This window comes from Sprattus sprattus (assembly GCF_963457725.1).
Source record: "Sprattus sprattus genome assembly, chromosome: 13".
Classification (NCBI taxonomy): domain Eukaryota; kingdom Metazoa; phylum Chordata; class Actinopteri; order Clupeiformes; family Clupeidae; genus Sprattus; species Sprattus sprattus.
The window spans coordinates 11,803,803-11,823,082 of NC_137911.1; the positions used below are offsets into that span (position 1 = coordinate 11,803,803).

At 45.1% G+C, this 19,280-nt stretch overlaps 1 protein-coding gene across 1 annotated transcript in view; it reads right to left on the reverse strand.

Moving 5' to 3' along the window:
• The window catches only part of atrn (attractin), a 69,959-nt gene that overhangs the window by 40,557 nt on the left and 10,122 nt on the right, over positions 1–19,280 (reverse strand). The window contains exons 2-11 of the mRNA XM_080850749.1: positions 18,620–18,703; positions 15,383–15,496; positions 13,029–13,157; positions 11,105–11,304; positions 8,104–8,272; positions 6,303–6,393; positions 5,689–5,938; positions 3,662–3,845; positions 3,174–3,328; positions 286–370 (exon numbers count right to left, since the gene is read on the reverse strand). Coding sequence (XP_080706875.1) covers positions 286–370; positions 3,174–3,328; positions 3,662–3,845; positions 5,689–5,938; positions 6,303–6,393; positions 8,104–8,272; positions 11,105–11,304; positions 13,029–13,157; positions 15,383–15,496; positions 18,620–18,703 — 1,461 coding nt within the window. The remainder of the gene's footprint in view (positions 1–285; positions 371–3,173; positions 3,329–3,661; positions 3,846–5,688; positions 5,939–6,302; positions 6,394–8,103; positions 8,273–11,104; positions 11,305–13,028; positions 13,158–15,382; positions 15,497–18,619; positions 18,704–19,280) is intronic.

The window sequence follows — 19,280 nt, forward strand, 5'->3', positions numbered from 1 at the left end:
CCGAGACGTTCCACAGATGGCAGACCCCTCTGATGGGCCCCTGCCCCTGGACCTGATCTAGAGTGTGCACAGACTCGGTTTCTTCTCCTTCAACTCCAGCCAAGGACAGGGACCCTGGCTGTCTGTGCCACCAACTGTGATGGCCTAGCCCTAGAGGGATATGGTAGCTCTGTGTGAAGATCTAAGTGAGTGTGTGTGTGTGATTGTGTGTGTGTGTGTGTGTGTGACAGAGGGAGAGAGAGAGAGAGAGAGAGAGAGAGAGAGAGAGAGGAGGAATGGGGTTACCTGTTGCTAAAGACAGCAGAGTGCCCGAAGCGGTTCACATCATGGTGCAGATCAGGCCTTGGCAAGATGGACCACTCGTCACACGCTACAGAGAGAGAAACAGAGAGAGATAGAGAGATAGACAGAGGAGAGAAAAAGAGGGATGGAGGTTTAGGATGCCAAAAAGACAAGGAGAGATCGAGGGAATGAATAGAAGAGAAAGCAAATAGGGAAGAGACGAAGGGAAGATAGAGAACAAGGGAGGGAGATGGTGAAAATATTTTCCCAAAATCATCATCTAAATAATATATTTATCATCATATAAACATATTATTCTTTATTCTGAATTTGTCATGATAATAAGGCAGTCTGAATAAAACGGCAAAGAGAAAAAGTAAGACAGACAGGCCTTTTATAGAGCTCAGTGACTGAAAAACTCCCTGGACTGTGCACAGCCAGCACAGCGTCTGGAACCTCAGCGCAGTCTCTTGCTGCCCTCTGTTGGTTGCTTTTAGAACTGCAGCTGGTGCGCACCCATAAGCCCCCTATCTGACTGCACTGAACAGAGCAGGTTTCAAACAGCTCCTCCAAAGGTCTGCCAGCTCATTAAAATCAGTTGTACTTATTAGGGCCGGATAATTAGTGATAAGCTTCGGGGGCTGCAGGAATCTAATTACAGCGCTCGCACAGAGGACTGAGGAAGGAGGATGTTTCTTACGGAGCGGAGCGGAGCCAGAAGTCTGGCACTTCCTGATGACAGAATTAGCCCCCGTGTCATCAGCACTCGCCGGCTGTCATCTCGGGCTCATTAATTGTTAAAGGGAAACTTAAATGTCTCTTTTAATTTGATAAAGAAGAGCTTCTTAAACGCAGTCCTCAACAGTCACCTTAAAAGCCTGATTCGATTCTGAATTAATTGCGTTTGTGCTGCATATTAACACCTTGCATGCATCATTCATTTCCCAACTAGTTTTCATTGAAAGAGTACGGGCTTGCAAGCAGATGTAGAATAACACCAAAGGCAAACTCAAGGGGCTCTCAAATGCTCTCCTCAAACAGAGGAGCAGTAATGATGAGAAATGCCGGCTCCTAAATATGAATGGAGTCTGTGGAGATGACGAGCACTGCCTTTTCATTTTTAGCTTAAGGCGCTAGACGAAAGCAAGTGGTTGTGATGGACGAAATCTGCAGCACTTCAAAGATCTCTCAGAAATCATTCCCTTCCTGGGAGACCGACATGAGAAGCTGATGACCAAACCGTCTCCAGACGGGCAGACAGAGGTTTCCTCCCTCTCTGCCACTAGGAATGGGCGGGGAAGCATAAATCAACATCACATCAACTCCACATATTCATCCGTTTAGGGGCCTCCTTTTCCCCCAGCCACACTGGCATCTGTCAGTGCTAGTGCCATAACAGAACAGCATCTCTTCTGATTTCCTTCTCATCCACTGCCACCTCACCAGACTGTGCCCAGGCAAGAGCTCCCTACCGAGGATCAAACCTGCGCCAGGATCTTACCTGCGCAGTCCAGGAAGGCAGCGAAAGCTTAGATCACGGAACCATTAGTGTGCGAGTGAGTTTGAGTGCAAGTGTGAATTGGTGAGTCAGTGTGAGTGTGAGAGTGTTAGTACGTCAGTGACCTTTCATTCCCTCCTGATAATGAGTGACCCAGTCCCAGCGCAATCTCTTGAGTGACCTTAAGAGGTTTTTTCACCATGCGGACACCAGTTGCCATAACTGCACTGTTAGTCCACTGGAACGCACACACACACACACACACACACACACACACACACACACACACACACACACACACACACACACACACACACACACACACACACACACACACACACACACACACACACACACACACACACACACACACACACACACACACACTCATGAACGGCTACCAATTTCCATCCCTCTGTTGCTAAAACAGGAAAAGGAAGTAGCTACAGAAAGCTACAGTGCTAACTGGTGCATTATGGGTCAGCCATACTACCTGGTGTGGGGAAAAAATAAGTGGCAGTTATGATCTCTTATCAATTTGATTACAATATGGAGGACTTGAGGACTTACATGCTTTCTTGCATGTGTGTGTGTGTGTGTGTGTGTGTGTGTGTGTGTGTGTGTGTGTGTGTGTGTGTGTGTGTGTGACTATAAAAATACCCAATTTTGTGCCTCCTTCCACACCCACACCCCATTCACAGTTGGTTCTTGTTTTCTATAATTCAATTAAATGTATTTCTATTTGGTGAACCAGTTGACATCAATTCTTCGTAATAAGCTGTGAAGAACCCTTTAGGGTGAATCACGCAAGCACTTCCCTCCCAGATGTGAGATACAAAGCATCCTACACATCTAGCACAAACGACTTGTTATCACACAGCTGCAAGCCTTTATCTCACACACGCATCTCTTTATCTGCCATCTGTGACGTCGTGCAGTTGTAGGACTTCCCGCCAGGGTGCCTATTTGGTTTCAATCAGAAGAGGAATCACGAGCACGTGGCACTTCTCCACGATAAACATAAAACTCGTTGTGGTCTGAAGGGAGAGGAGGGATGAACTCTTGAAGTTTTATCTAAGCCTCGCTTAGGCAGGTCAGAGATGAAATGTGTAGGCAGAAATCCTGCTCAAGGCTAAATACGCAACAAATCTATCTAATTCATCAGGGTCTTTATCCCAGTGGATTTCGGGTATAAAAGCTGATCTCAAAATCTCAGCGTGCGAGAGAGCGTGAGCCTCGATGCAGTCTGTTACCATAGTAACTGCCTCGGACTCTGTAACGAATTCGGCCCTGATCGGCCCCAGAAGAAACTGCCGGCGTGGATTACTGACAGCAGTCTGGGGTGTGGGCCTTTATGGTGGCCATGTCTGGATGCGGCACGGCTGGGACTCACCGAGGTCGTAGGCCATGAAGTCGGAGGAGAAGCACCTGGCACCGTGGCTCATGCTGGTGTCGTTGTGTGTGTTCCCGCCGAACACCAGCATGGTGCCGCTGGCGATGACGGCCGTGTGCAAGTACCGGAAAGATCCGCTGTCCTTCAGGATGGTCCTGTGGAGAAACCAGAGTGACATCATCAACACCAGACAGCCTCAGTGTCTGATACTGCCGTACAGACCATCAGATTCTTGAAACCCACATGATTTTGCCACAAATAGGATCACATAAAAAGATGGCACCATTGTAGACTTTACACATCAGACATGAGCATTATATTCTTCTCGTCCTCAAAAGGAACACAGAACTGACTAGAAGCTGCAGGAGCTCTGCACCCTTCCGACCGGATTAAATGTTCTCATGTTTCAATAATCCTTTCATCAAGGCACTTTTCACTTCATAGCAGAGGGAGACAGGAAGGAGTGTGACACACACAGACACACATACCACATGTTCTTGTCGACGTCGTAGCGGTAGAGGTCCCCAGCCAGGCCGTACTTGTTGGCGCTGAAGGCTTTGTAGCCGCCGTGGACGAAGACGGAGCGAGTGTGGGGGTCATAGGCACTGCTGTGGCCATAACCACCCTGCACCAGCGCACCACGAGGGTCCAGAACACTCCACTCATTCTTCACTGTGGGACAGAGAGGGGGGGGGGGGGGGGGGGGGGGGGGGAGGGGGGAGGGGGAGGGGGAGAGAGTTTGGAAGGTGGTTAAATACATGTGGAGAAAGGAAGAAAACCAAATGATGATGTTCTTGGCCTCCAAACTGCCTTCATACATTTAAACACCAGAGGGCACTGCAGAGCACAAAAGGCAGAGAGAGGTGTGTGTGTGGAGGACAGACAGAGGGTGTATATGCCTGTGTCAGGGTGTTTTTTTAGCCAGTAGTAATTGTTTTTTTGTCTGAAAAAATGTATTAACAAAAAACTATGAAAAACGTCTGAACGTCAAAATGTCTGGTAACAATGCTCAAACAAAACATAAAATGTACCTTAAACAGGACATATAATTGTAATTATCTATTTTACTCATTAATGCAAGTCAAAAAATCAGACCGTTTCTCAACTGAATTGTATCCAATCGTTTGTTTTATTCGCTGTAAAGCAGCAGCCTGAGGTCCATCTTTCAAAGCCTTCACCACGTCCGCAGTCGTGGCAATGAATAGAAAATCTCATTTGGATTGTCAGACACAACGTGGTGATTACCTAATCAAATTGTTCTATTTCTACAAGGAAGGCAAATTCTATTGTAAACCTCATCGGCCCTCTGGGTTTGTCTGATAGCCTATATTGTGATGGACGAGACGGTGCGCCCTAAATACCCGCAGCCAAAAGTCAAGTAGGCTTACTCAGTTCTGTTCTCCAGGGTTCCCACACATTTCCACTCACAAAATGACAACCTTTCGATGACTTTTCGAACACCCTTAATGACATTTCAAAGATCTTTCATGAACTAAAAGTGCACAAAATTGTGTGTCTTATTCGATAGGTTGGGCCTAAGTATTGAATGAAAATTACACAACATTTCCATTTCTTTTCTAATAGTCTGGCTAGGTTACATCAATTCAAGAGGAAGCTGCATCACGCTGCAGACATTTGCACAACAAAACATTATTCATGGAGGAGTACAATAAAATAAGTAATTTCATCAGACTTCTCCAGGCCTGGGAAAATGACAGTGGCAACCGCAGTTCTGCCATGCCATGCTTTGCAGGTGAAAGATGATATTTATAGGATTTATCTCATCTGGTTGTGACATTGCTTTGACGTGTATCATGTGTAATCTTCTGTAGATGCAGGCTATAACTTGCAGCGCAGGTGATGCAAGATATATGGTTTCACAACAGCCTAGCAACATTAAACGATGCATTTCTGCAGTCTTTTCATCTTAGAATCATTGAAAAGAGTGCGTTTAAAAGCTAAATTAGTAGTAGTAATTTCATTTAGTTTTATTTAGTTTCCCACCCTACATCCAAATGCCCTGTGTGTGTCTGTGAGTCTGTGTTTAAACCTGCGAGTCTATGTCTGTGAGTCTGTGTTTTAAACCTGCAAGTCTATGTATGTGAGTCTGTGTTTAAACCTGTGAGTCTGTGTCTGTGAGTCTGTGTATAAACCTGTGAGTCTTTGTTTAAATCTCTGAGTCTGTGTTTAAACCTGTGAGTCTGTGTCTATGAGTCTGTGTTTAAACCTGTGAGTCTGTGTTTAAATCTCTGAGTCTGTGTTTAAACCTATGAGTCTGTGTCTGAGTCTGTGTTTAAACCTGTGAGTCTGTGCCTATGAGTCTGTGTCTATGAGTCTGTGTTTAAACCTGTGAGTCTGTGTTTAAACCTGTGAGTCTGTGTTTAAACCTGTGAGTCTGTGTTTATGAGTCTGTGTCTATGAGTCTGTGTCTATGAGTCTGTGTCTATGAGTCTGTGTCTATGAGTCTGTGTTTAAACATGTGAGTTTGTGTTTGTGTGTGTGTGAGATGACTTACCGATGTTGTACTGCTGGACTTTACTGATGTACCCATAGAGAGGGCAGTGGCCAAAGATGACCAGCATGACCGGTTCGGACCCGTCTGGCTTCATGTGGACCGTGTGACCCGAATGGCCCACCACTGCGTATGGTTCCTTAACCCCTGCGGGCATCAGAACCCAGGACTGGTTTCGGATGTGAAACACCCACAGCTCAGCGGAGACGTTACCCGTAGAATCAATCTTCCCTCCAAACATGTAGAGCTTATCCTGAAGGTAAAATACACATTTAGTAAAAGTTACAAACCTTACAACATTTGAGTACAATAAAGGTTTGAGTTACCAAACATGTAATAAACTCTACAAGCACATAAAACATTATGCATACAAACATCTAGACAAACGTGTATACTGCACATATGTGTTCGCTATCAATAATTATCAGAAAGCACCAGAATCTAAATCAGCCCCCCTTAACACCCTGAACAGAAATACTGAACACAATACTGAAATGCAATAGAAATACTGAATACAAACACACATATTTACAGGCACCCATTAAGCTATATATTTACATGTGTGTGCAAAACCACTCTGCTAAGCCCTGATTAGAGTTGTCACACTGAGTATGTACCTTGTGCAGGGCCAGCGAATGGCCGTAGCGAGGGTTCACCGAGTTCACAGACGGACTCAGGCTCATCCAGCTCTCAGACGAGAGATTAAACCTGAGGCCGGGAGAGAAAGTGCAAAGACATGAGCTCTCCATCTCTAACAAGAACTATGGTAAGCAAACAGCACCAAGGTTATGGGTTTGATACCCTATGAGATGAATGTATGCACAGTTGCCAGCTTATTAAGAACACTGAGCTAAAACGAATGCAGTCTAATACACAAGTCTTGCCATAAATCAAAAAAGTTATAATATTCAGTCTTTGTCTAAACTAATTCAGAGAACTGTTGATTTCACTGGGTGTTCATTTTGACGGCTGCAGTTTGTGGTGCTGTTGAATTGTATTGCGTTGTAGGTTGAGGTGTTTCTATTATTTTGATTGTGTCATTTAAATCAGTTAGGCTGAGCTAAATTACTCAAACACCTTTGGAATTAATTCAGAACAGTTTAATAACACCACAAACTAGGGATGCATGATAATATCGGCAAGACATCGGTATCGGCAGATATCGGCTTCAAAACTTAATCATCGGTATCTGCAGATATGAAAAATTATGCGCACGCGAAGCAAATGTTTATAAGCGTCGGCTGTGTGGCAGTAGCCTACTTCACAGTATCAGAGGATGATGACAAAATGCCTATTTGTCAGAAAACTTTTTAGGAGAAGGAGGAGGAGATGCAGCTTGGCCATAACGTGGGTTGCATGCATAGATGCAGACCACCTGCGTGCCACGCTTTACAACATTACCAGTCGCGCTAATAGACATTAATAAGTTACCTAGAGTTAGCTAGATTGTTAGCTTGCATGCTACGTGACACCAGAGAAGTTGATGATACCTCATTTCACGGGATGTGAAACATTATGTCACAAGCCCATGCTATCTGTACATGGCTTACTTTTCCATATATGGAATTTATACAGCTAACTTGGCAATAACGTTACATAGATTAGTCTAGAAATCCTAGAAGGGACGTTATTAAACTTTAAGTCAGTTAACCAACGTTAGCTTGCCAAGCAAGCCAAGCTGCATTTCCAGAGTGTAGTTGTTCAAGTTCAAGGAGGTACTGTTCAAGTATGAAAATTGTGACGTGAAAATATAATAAATCTGCCATATTTGAAACCATTTCAGTTTCATGAATGAATGTCTATTTCTAAAATGATACAAATAAAGTCTGTAATGTCCTGTATTTACAGCAATACCCTAGCATAATAACAGATTCATTCCAGTACAGGAGAGACTTTTCAATAATTTAAAAGCTGAGGTGTATATATCGGTATCGGCATCGGCCAAAATGAGCTTGTAAATATCGGCATATCGGACATCGGCTAAAATTCAATATCGTGCATCCCTACCACAAACTGAACATTATAACACAGTCTATATCTGTATAACCCTGTAAGTGGCTGTGGATAAAAGCATCTGCTGAACAAATACATGTTATTTAAATGTATCACCACATCACACTTCCTGATGATGAGGGTATTTGCGTATGCTATCCCACAGTGTGTGTGTACAAATCTTAGACATGAATTTGAAATCTAGAACCCAGAAGAGTTCCTTAGTTCTCCCTAAAGTAACCTTTAAAAGGTTTCACACAGACCCTGAATAGTCACACGTTTGCCATCAGCTTCAAGGCAATCTTTGGCCTTTTCTCCTCTCCCGACTCCAATTGTGTGTGTGTGAATGACTCTGTATAGTGCCTTTATATGTTACAAAGATGCAGGAGGAAAACCCTTCCTTTGCTTGCTGGGATGAGTACTTACGCCTTGACCATTTTGTAGTTTGTGTAGTTGAACATATGGCCCCCCACCACCCACATGACGCCCTGGTGCACCACAGCCTTATGGGAAGCCCTGGCTAGGCCCTGCACACTGAAGTCCTCTCTGGTCCAATAGGAGACGTTGCCTGGTACCGGAATGGAACAGTCTGTCCCTGTGCAGAACAAAACGAACACAGTCAGCATAAAAGTGTGTGTGTGTGTGTGTGTGTGTGTGTGTGTGTGTGTGTGTGTGTGTGTGTGTGTGTGTGTGTGTGTGTGTGTGTGTGTGTGTGTGTGTGTGTGTGTGTGTGTTTGTGTGTGTGTGTGTGTGTGTGCTCAAACTCATGACTTGCTAGATTGAATTAATCACATGATTTGTCTGATTTGTACTGATTTGTCATTTCATGGATATCAGAGAAACAAGAGCGCCTTAATTGGTCATCATTGCGAACATCAGGTCAAGCCTTACGCATGTATGTAAACGTATGTGTGTATGTATATGTGCAGTGTTGTACCTGAACGCGTTCATTGAACGAAAGTTCATGAACTCGTTCATAATTTTGGTGAACGTGAACTGAACATTCTGTATTATTGCTTGATGAACGAAACTGTGAACTCGTTCCTTCTGGTGTCTGTGAATGGCACGTTCACTCTTTTTAATTTCGTTCAATATGGTGCCAGATATCTAGAGACTTCCAGGCGAAAAACACACATTTAACAGTCCTATTTCCAATCGCTGCGTGTGCTTTCTTTAACTGTTGATGCCTGGCAAGTGTAAGAGCGCCGAAGTTGTGTAGAGGCCGAAAGCGGTATTGCAGACATATAGAGATTTCGATTTTTTTTTTTAGCTCGCAACATATTAAAAATAACTGAACTTGTTCATTTTTTGGAGCTGTCAACTTAGTTCAAAACTTTGAATTATGAACTATGAACTGAACTAGTTCATTTTTAAATTTGTGAACTATGAACTGAACTAGTTCATGTAGAAAGTGAACTTTCCCAACACTGTATATGTGTAAAAGTGTATGTGTGTGGTGTGTGTGTGTGGTGTGCGGTGTGTGTGTGTGTGTGTGTGGTGTGTGTCTGTGACCAACTGTCACAAGGCTGTTACAAACTAAACGTAGCAACTGAACTTCCAAAAACACTCACACACAAAGACTCATACATACATACAAACAAATGGTTCCTTGTCTGCAGAATCTTTATTTACTTAAAACAGCAGATGGATGTGTCATTCAGGGACAAATACAATGTCTCATCAGAAGGCAGATAGGGAGAGGGAGGGAGGGAAGGAGGGAGAGTGTGAAAGAGGTTGAGGGGAGAGGAAAGAGAGAGGAAGAGAGAGGTTTAAAAAACTTGTTTATTAAATCAGTAGTCTTAGACTTTAACTGTAGCTTTACTTAACCTCAAATAATGCATTAGAACACCCAACATAGACAACCTATCATATCCTCAGAGTAAGAAGAGAACAGCAACACAAGCAATACAAGTTTCCCATTTTAAAAGCTACTTGCTCATCCTCTCTACTTACCAACTTCCATTAAGCAATCTTAGTTCCACCTACCACCACCCCCCCTAAAAGCCTTCACAGGGTCAACTGAACCACTCTCCAACATCCTTTTCTCTCCAATTCTCCAAATGGCCAGTTTTGCAGAGCCCAGTAAAAGGTTCAATAGACAGCTCTCTCTTCTTCTTAGCCTAGCACCCAAGGTCCCCCAAAGAGGGAATGAGAAAAGCTTTCCAAGGCAACCCTTCTAGAGCTCAAAAACCTTTCACCGTGTACAAACAGACGACCCAGCGTCTCCTCAAACCCACAGAATGGACATCTCCTCCAGACCGCTGGATTCAGGGGTGCCACATCTGTTCGTAGCTATAGCCCCATGCATGAGCCTCTATTGTAAGGCCATAGGCTTACAGAAATACCTCCAAAAGCCTTTCAAGGAGAAACCTGACCAAAACACTTGTGTCCACCTCCACGCTGTCACCCCTCTCAGCACAGAGTGATGCTGAACCAGGCAACAATGGCTCCTCCTCACTCCTCAACAACAGGTTGAAACCAACAGTGAAGGGCAGCAGGGGAGCTCATTTCCCAGCCCAGTGGTGACTGGCTCTCCAGGGCTACCTTGCAGGCCCCATGCAGCGCCATTGGCTTCTCATTCAGCGCCTCCTCTAGGAGCCGCAGGGCCCCTGTGTCTTGGTGAAGAGACGCTGCTGTCTTCCCCTATCTGCCACCATCCCTCAGATGGACCAGTACAGAGAGCCAACCCCTTGTTCCAGACCCCTGGCAGATGTCCACCTCCTAGTCCTCAGAAGACAGTTATAATTTAAAGGATCCCCCATGATCTATTATTCTGCTTTAGAGGTGGCACCCCAGTCTGCTCTGCAACTCCTTACCCCCTTCCGACTGGGCTGGGCTCCAGAGCAGTCAACCTGTGAAACAAGGTTATTTGTGAGCAGAATCCGTCTCCTGTACGGTAGCTCGGGTCAAGGCCAATTCCACATAGACAATTTGGCAGACATCTTCAGCACACCCTACCAATTCCTTTGTCTGTACTCTTTCGCACGGAAGAACACCTCAAGAAATTGAAACCCTTCCCTACAACCCCACACCGGAGTAATGGAGGCCCTTTCTCTAGTCTAGCCCATTCACCAACAAGAAGAAAGAACCCTCACTTTGGCAATTTACTCTAGTCTAGCTGATGAGGCTCTCTCAGATACAGCTTGGGAGAGAGAGAGACAGAAAGGAAGCCAGAGAGAGGGACAGAGGAAGTCAGTGGAAGAGAGAAAGAGATAAAGAGAGAGAGAGAGATGGAGGGAGTGAGAGAGAGAAAGGACATTGTGGGTTGGAAGGGGGTAAGAAAGTGTCAGCAGAAGGACAGGAGAGAGCGCTTGTGTTTGTGTTTGTTTGTGTGTGTGTGTGTGTGTGTGTGTGTGTGTGTGTGTGCCAGTGTGTGTGTGTGCCTGTGTGTGCCTGCGTGTGTGCGTGCACAGATGTCCATACCCACCTTGCCAGTTGGGTTTGCAGACACAGGTCCCATTGCGACAGGACCCCCTGTGAGGGTGACCACAGCCAGCAGGGCAGTATGGGATATCACACGCATCGCCCCTCCAGCCTGCGTCACACTCACACACCACACCCCCGCCCTGGCCTCCCCTGTCCTGACACACGCCCTGGTCTGAGCAGTTATTGGGACACGTGTTTATCCTGCGGGACAGAGAGAGAGAGAGAGAGAGAGAGAGAGAGAGAGAGAGAGAGAGAGAGAGAGAGAGAGAGAGAGAGAGAGAGAGAGAGAGAGAGAGAGAGAGAGAGAGACAGAGAGAGAGAAAGAGACAGAGAAAGAGACAGAGACAGTGAACCTTACATATGAAGAGGTCCTGTGCACAAGGCTTCACAGAATTCTAAAACCTCTGATCAAACATATAACCATCGGTGAGTTTAGTGAGGAGAGGAGAATTCACAGGAATCCTGCAAGGAGTTGGCAAAAAAAATGAGCTCTCACCTCAACACCCACCTACCGTCAGTGCAAAGGCTGGACCAGTTATACTTTGCTACAGTGAATTAATCATGAGCAGTAAGATTTATTTAATTAAGGACAGTTCACACTTTCACAGACCTGATGACTAAACCTGATGACTTAAATAAATTACTACACCAAGACCAAATTACACAAAACTCAAATACACAGTTTCTTATACCTCCCTCTCTTTCTCTCTTTCTCTCTATCTCTCTCTCTCTCCCCCTCTTTCCCCCTGCTGAGAGGCCGTGAGAGGTGGCATACACACCAGTAGGAATGTTAGACGGCTGTGACAGAATGAGGCTCGACTTGGTAACACAAACATTCCCGAACATGACACATTGCTTCCACAAGATGTCTGCTGGAGGTGTGTATCGCTGGAGGTGTGTATCGCGCGTGTGTGTGTGGTGTGTGTGCGTGCGTGCGTGCGTGCGTGCGTGCGTGCGTGCGTGCGTGCGTGCGTGCGTGTGTGTATGTGTGTTTGTGTGTGTGTGTGCGTGAATGTGCTGGAAGAGCTGTGGTGAGAGGGGTGCTACACTGCAGACAGGGTGTGCTGGAGCGGTGCAGGACACTGAGGCAGAGGGATGAGTGGAGGGGTGGTGACACTTGCAGAAGGGGGGGGTTGAGGTGGTGTGTGTGTGTGTGTGTGTGTGTGTGTGTGTGTGTGTGTGTGTGTGTGTGTGTGTGTGTGTGGAGGGGAGCAGTGGTGCTGGGGTGCATTAGTAAGCCCCTCACACCCCCGAACCCCTAAAAAAGAAGCAAAGAGGGGCACTGCAGCTGAATAGAAACAAGCTGATTGATGTCTTTGAGTTTGTGTGTGCGTGTGTGTGTGTGTGTGTGCATATAAGTGTGTGCGTGTGTGTGTGTGTGTGAGTGAGTGTGTGCGGCTGTCACACTAGTTCAGTAAGCCCAAACTTTGATTGTGTTTTTGTGTATGTGTGAGTCGGTGAGTGTGACTGTGTGTGTTTGCTTAACTACCTCAGGCCTGACAATTTGGTCACCATGGAGACTGTGCCAGCAAAAAAACAAGACTGCCCAATCAGTCGTCCCCTCAGTCTCGACAGAGGTCAAAGAAAACATCCCTCTCTCTGTCTCTCTTCTGCCTTTCATCTCTGCTTTCTCTTTTCATCTCCTCTATCCCCTTTTCTCTTCACTTTCTCTCTCTCTCTCTGCCTCTGCCTCTCTATCTAATCCTCTGTCAGCTTCACTGACAGGCTCTGTGTGTTCCCCCTCTGAAGGGCACAGTAAAATCAAAGTTAGCTTCCTGATAACATTCAAACGTTCATGTTAAAACTGGGCTGGTGTTAGTAAAGAGGACACTGTGTGTGTGTGTGTGTGTGTGTGTGCGTGCGTGTGTGCGTGTGTGTGTGTGTGTGCGCGTGTCCCGTGTGTGTGTGTGTGTATGCGCGTGTACCTGTATGAGATGTTGAAGCCAGTCAGGTTGTACGCTGCATCGCTGAAAAAGTGGAGGAGGGCGAATCCGGACTCTGCGACCACTTCAGGAACAGTTTCATTACTGTAGCGCTCGGGGACGATCAAGCCACTGTAACACACACAGAAGCACAAACACATGCATTCACAGGTCTGCAGGGAGGAAACAGGCAGACATACACATAAATATTCAGTCCAAAAGCCAGGAATGGGGAATTACAATACTCGGCATTCACACACACTTTGCACTCAAGGTCCATTACACAAATACAGCCCATGAATGCAGATGCATGTCTACTGTGCTGCTGGAAAGTTGCCTGAAGACAAGCCTTCTGTGTGTGTGTGTGTGTGTGTGTGTGTGTGTGTGTGTGTGTGTGTGTGTGTGTGAGAGATAGAGAGAGAAAGGGGGAGGAAAGCAAGTTTCTATGTGTGTGTGTGTGTGTGTGTGAGAGAGATAGAGAGAGAAAGGGGGAGGAAAGCAAGTTTCTATGTGTGTGTGTGTGTGTGTGTGTGTGTGTGTGTGTGTGTGTGTCTCTGAGAGAGGAAGAGAGAGGAGGGAGGAAAGCAAGTCTGTGTGTGTGTGTGTGTGTGTGTGTGTGAGAGAGAGAGAGGAAGAGAGAGGAGGGAGGAAAGCAAGTCTGTGTGTGTGTGTGTGTGTGTGTGTGTGTGTGTGTGTGTGTGTGTGTGACATAATGTACTCCCAGTTGCCATTCTGTGCCATGTTGTCCTTCATTAATGAGTCTCCCAGTGCAGTCCTGCCTTACACAAGAGCAGAGGCAGCTTGAAGACAAAGGAGCACCCACTGACAACACAACAAGACCTCACTCGCTCCCTTACTCTCCATCTCCTCACTGACAAGATTAACCACTCAGACAATGCAACAGGTGCACACACTGTGGTAGCCCAAGCTGCTCTTAGGCTCCCACTTAGGTTACTATGGGTGACCAGTACTACAGGGCAGGCTCTAGGACCCTGGGGAGGTGCTCTCGGGACTAGTGAGGTCGGGCATCCACTGATTGCAAGCTCAAGTGCAAATGATTAGACTAGTTTGGCACCTGAGCAGCAACTAGATTGTAAGAGTTAAATAGTCAGTGAGAAACAGAGCTGACTAGAGAGAGAGAAAAAGAGAGACAGAGGGGAAGGTGCCAGTTGCACTGGGTGCAAGGCATAGGTTTTCTCCTATTTTCTGTTAATTTGACTACCTTTTGTTGTACTGTTTGAGTCCCTAAATTCATAATTTAAAGAGTAAATAAAAGAATATGCTTTGTAATTCCCTTGTTGCGTCGTGCTGAGAGCTGGGCTGCGACAACACACACACAGACACACAGACACACACACATACAAATACTGACACAAACACAGCTACACACAAAGACACACACACAGACAGGCACACAAATACAGACACAAACACAGATACACACAAAGACACACAAAGACACACACATACACACACACACACACACACACACACACACACACACACACACACACACACAGAGGGAAAGGGACTGAAGGCTTTTGACTGAATTTCTCAGTTGAAAGTCAAGTATTCTTTCAGCTTCTCTTGGTCGTGATGGAACACCGGTCATTAAGAAAACGAACACATTTGCATGTGCTTGGATTATAAATATATATAAAATTAATTGTATGTTCACACTTTTGAATAAATACCTTAGTATGTAAACAAATGAGACCCTTATCAGTGGCTTAGCAAATGTACAGGTTATGTCAGGACTGCTTAAGTTAAATAGACTTAACAGGTGATATGAGGTGGCGTGAAAGTCACTCCTGGAAACATACATAGATCACACACACACACACAACAGATTGTTGTTGGACTATACTGCCCTGTAACATAAGGTGTGTGTGAGACTTTTCATGTGTGTGTGTGTGTGTGTGTGTGTGTGTACGTGTGTGTGTCCTGAGCTGATCCAGGATTAGACTCCCAGCCTCAGACACACTGCGGCTTAAACCACTTAACTCACTGATACCATACACACACACACCTCTAGCATCTCCATTCAGACCACAATCTCACTCTAACATACACATATATACAAATATACCTGAGAGGTGCAAACGCACTCTGATTACAGAAATGACTCATACCTCAAACCTCCCTTGCTAAAAAGCTAGAAGTCACAGCACTTTTTCACAAATAACCAAAGCATGTCCACACACATTCATACACACATAAATGCCAATGACATAACATTCCTACACCCCTTAAGAAAACATGCAGCTACTATAACATTTTCATTTTGTAATATCAAGCACCACGCCCAACGTACACAGAAACTGACACCCACACAGAAACCCAAGGCCATACGGTACCTGAAAGCAGCCAGCAGTGGGGAATAGATGGAGTCTCCGTCATAAACATACAGGTGGTCCCAGCTGCACTCCGTGGCAAAGTGGTTGAACCGTAACCGCAGTATACTATTCGGCCTGCAGGAGGAGAAACAGCGAAAACATGAGCTCCAGTAAGGCGTCTGCGTCTGCGTCTGCCTCTGTGTGTAAATACAGTTAGATTTATGTTTGCCCGAGAAAAGCACACATACAGCATCACACTTTAGAAGGAACTTTAAAAATGGCTCCCCGAGTGTCAAGTAAACGTGCAGAAGACATAAATATACCAAATGCCTGTACCAGCCCATTATAGCTCCTGAAATGGAAGTAACCTGACTGTATGGTGTTGTAAAGTGATGGTGGTACAACATATTCAGAGCAAAGGTTTAAACATTAGCACAAGTAAATCTTAAGACAGATTTATTGGTCCATGTGTTTCTGTTGGTGTGACGATATGAACTGCATATAAACACTGACTCTAAATGTCATTACAGAGAGCCATAGCTACAGAAGGTGTTCGGACGTCAGCTGATTGCGTTTATGAATGTCCTGCTGGTCGACAGGATGGTGATGAATTATATGCCAACTTTGTTCAGTGCTTTTACAGTGGGTGGGGTTGTGTGGCTCTTACATAAGTGCAATTTACAGAGGCCATGTGAAGAGAGAGAGATTACTGTTACCTTGGTGGCATTGCTATGGGGATCTGACCTGCCAGCCTGTATTACTGTATACACATAATCTCCTACTGCTACAGATGTTCCAAAACAGGGGTGCATACTCCTGCATAACATTCATACTCAGGCACAAAACTATGGTAGGCTGTATTTTCGAAAAGCATTGTTGCTCTGCAACCACCAAAGCAAGAGAGAGAGAGAGAGAGAGAGAGACAGAAATAAAGAGAGAGAGAGAGAGAGAGAGATAGTTGAAAATTAGGGGTCTCGTTCTTAATTTAAAGGTGCATTAAGGATTAATAGCTATTCGCTAAAGGTATGCTAGCAGCTAAAACTAACGAAATCTCTTGAAATGTGCTGACTTTGACATTATGACAAACTAATTACTCAACGACTGTCCTTACACAGTCAAACATCAATCATGTGCAACACAAGACTAAGCAAGACGGCAAATAAGCTACTTACTAGATCGGCAGAAGGTAATCAAAGTCAGGTCGGCAGGCATCGGCAGGCAAAACTACAGAAGGCAGTTATATGCCTATCGACCCTGCTATGCCATTGGCACGGACGCAATTCTCCATATTAAAAGTCATTGTAGCGCCCCAATTTTTTTTAAGCTGTTATTTTAAGGTTAAACTGCTTATCCTAACCCTAATCCTGAAGCATAATTGTTGCATATTGTGCCTTTAAGGATAGCCATAGCATGACGCAGCTTTTGGAGAACACAGCCCTGTTTTGTGAAACCGTCCATTCTCAGCGGTTTTACACCGAGAAACATTGTTTCACAGCAGTCCAGAAGCAGAGTTGAAAACACTTTTTAGATCCGACGTTGTGGACAGTGGAGCCCCATTTCATGAATGATGCCTCTAGTTACTCTGCTGTTTGACAGCAATGGAGTAACGCTTGATTGGTCCAAAGCATGCAAAAGGGGTGGAACCTGGTCACGATCGAACACCACTCATTGGTCAGTCAGGCAGACTACTATTCTTGAGAAGATTATTTTCATGAAATCAGAGGTGCTTAGGGAAGATTTGCTTAACGGACATCAAATGTGGTCAGATTTGTTAATGTGTGTGTTTTCTATGTGAGCTTGTCAGTCTGCGTGTGTTTAAGGGATGCATTGGTACAGTGGACCCACGGTTTGGTACGCATCACGTTTTTTGGGTCACGGTTATGGTACGGTTTTGGTATCTTTGCCTATGGACAAATGAAACGTTCTATTCAGTAAAAATGGCAGCATGACTGACTAGGCCTGGTTTCTGTCTCGACCACAGGTTGCTCTGGAGGTCCAACTATTAGTGGAGAGAGTTAGACAGGGCGTCTGAGTCAATTGGTTTTCAATTTCTCTCTGTGAAGTTTCATAGAGCTTTACTGCTGGAATGTGTGCGGGAGGGGACATTGTAACGAGGTTCTTTTTATTCACCATCAGGTGACATTCAAAACCCTTCTAGTTTTTGAATTGGTCACAAATTGTTGTTGGAAGGCAACAGTGAGAGATTGTTGTTCTCCCGCTAACGAGTGGACTCTCCTAGCTCCACCTGGAATAGGGCTGAGTTATGGCGACATAAATGATACATCATGTTGGAACTGTTTCCAGTGGTGTAACCAACCGTGGCAAAACCTGCGCACTGTACTTAGTTTACAGTCTTCTCACCCTAGTGATCGGATTGAACGCTGAATCCTAAATGTTCTCACACAGTGATCCTTCTCCAAATGTGCTCCTCTCTGTCTAGCTGGCCTTGCCATTGTCAAGTTGGAGCAAAGATAATCTTTTTTTTTAGTTTCCCCTCTCTTCCTCAGCTCCTATTTGCATACAGAGTGCTGATAGGCTCCAGGGATGTTCGGTGGATCTGAATATACAACGTGTGTGCAGCCTGCAGCCTGCAGCGCAATTGGCACGTTTTGGAAAATGACATAACGTAATACCGAGGTTCACGTGTGTGTATATTGAACTGGGAGCATACCAATAGGTTTGACATACTACCCTGTACCAATACATCCCTAGAGTGTGTGAGAGTGTGTGAGAGTGTGTGTGTGTGTGTGTGTGTGTGTGTGTGTGTTGTCACGACCCTGGCGGGTCTAGGCCCCGCCCCCATGAGATTTGCATGCCTGTTCTGTTTCTATCTCTCAAGCAGGTGATTGGGAACAGGTGAAGCAGGTGATTGGGAACAGGTGTACCCCATGGATTGGACTGGCTACAAAAGCCCTGAACAGATGGCAGTCGGGAGAGAGTTGGATTGGAGCTTTGGAGTGGTCGTTGGATTTGGAAAGAGATTTGGATTTCCGTTGGTCGTTTGTTTTGGGATCGTCGTTGGTGTTGGATTTTCGTCATCGTTGTTTGTTTGGATTACCATATAACTGACTTTACATTACATCTTTTGTTTCTCTCCACAACACTGACCTTCACCACACATTTGCTCTAATTATTAGATACTATATATAACTGTAACCATTAATAAATAACTTATATTATATTATTATCATAAATTCTGCGTGGTCTCCGCTTTATGTTTCATGCCTGTGAGCCGGGTACGTCATAGTGTGTACTCACTGTCCCTCTATGAGCCAGGTGCATTTGGTCTTGTATTTGTAGTTTCCTGGTCCATCTGAGAGAAAGCCAGAGGGCCCAGTCAACCTGCAAAGAGCAAAACAAGATAAGAACAGATATAAAGATGGCCTGCATTCAAAAGTCCCTGCACACACACACACACGCAAGCATGCATGCCATTCAACAAAGGATTGCAGTAAACACCATTGTTCCTCAAATGTGCAGGCATAGGCCCGCCCAGACAACCCTCCTTCCCACATGAATAAACACTCCGACCTGTCCAACTGAAACACAAACACAAGAGCACTTTCCAAATCTCTGGAAGGCAACCGTCTGTAAATCTTCCACATTATTCCCTTTAAGTACGACTGACTCACAAAGATACATTTGACTGTACACCAACCACTGTGAAGAGCTCCTCAGATATACAAATAGCACTTTATTAAAGCCATAAACATTTATAGTGTGATTGAGGCTAGGATAAGTGGCTCTGGTGGCCTTGTTATGTGGGCTTGTACGTAATGATTCGTCAGGCTGTTTATTTCCTATAAGAGGGGATAGGCGCGCTCTACTTAAAAAAAAATATATAAATGCGTTTTCGGGTGCGAGTAAAAGAATGTTAACTATTAGTAGAATAAAAACCGCACTCTCAGGCTTTTCTCTT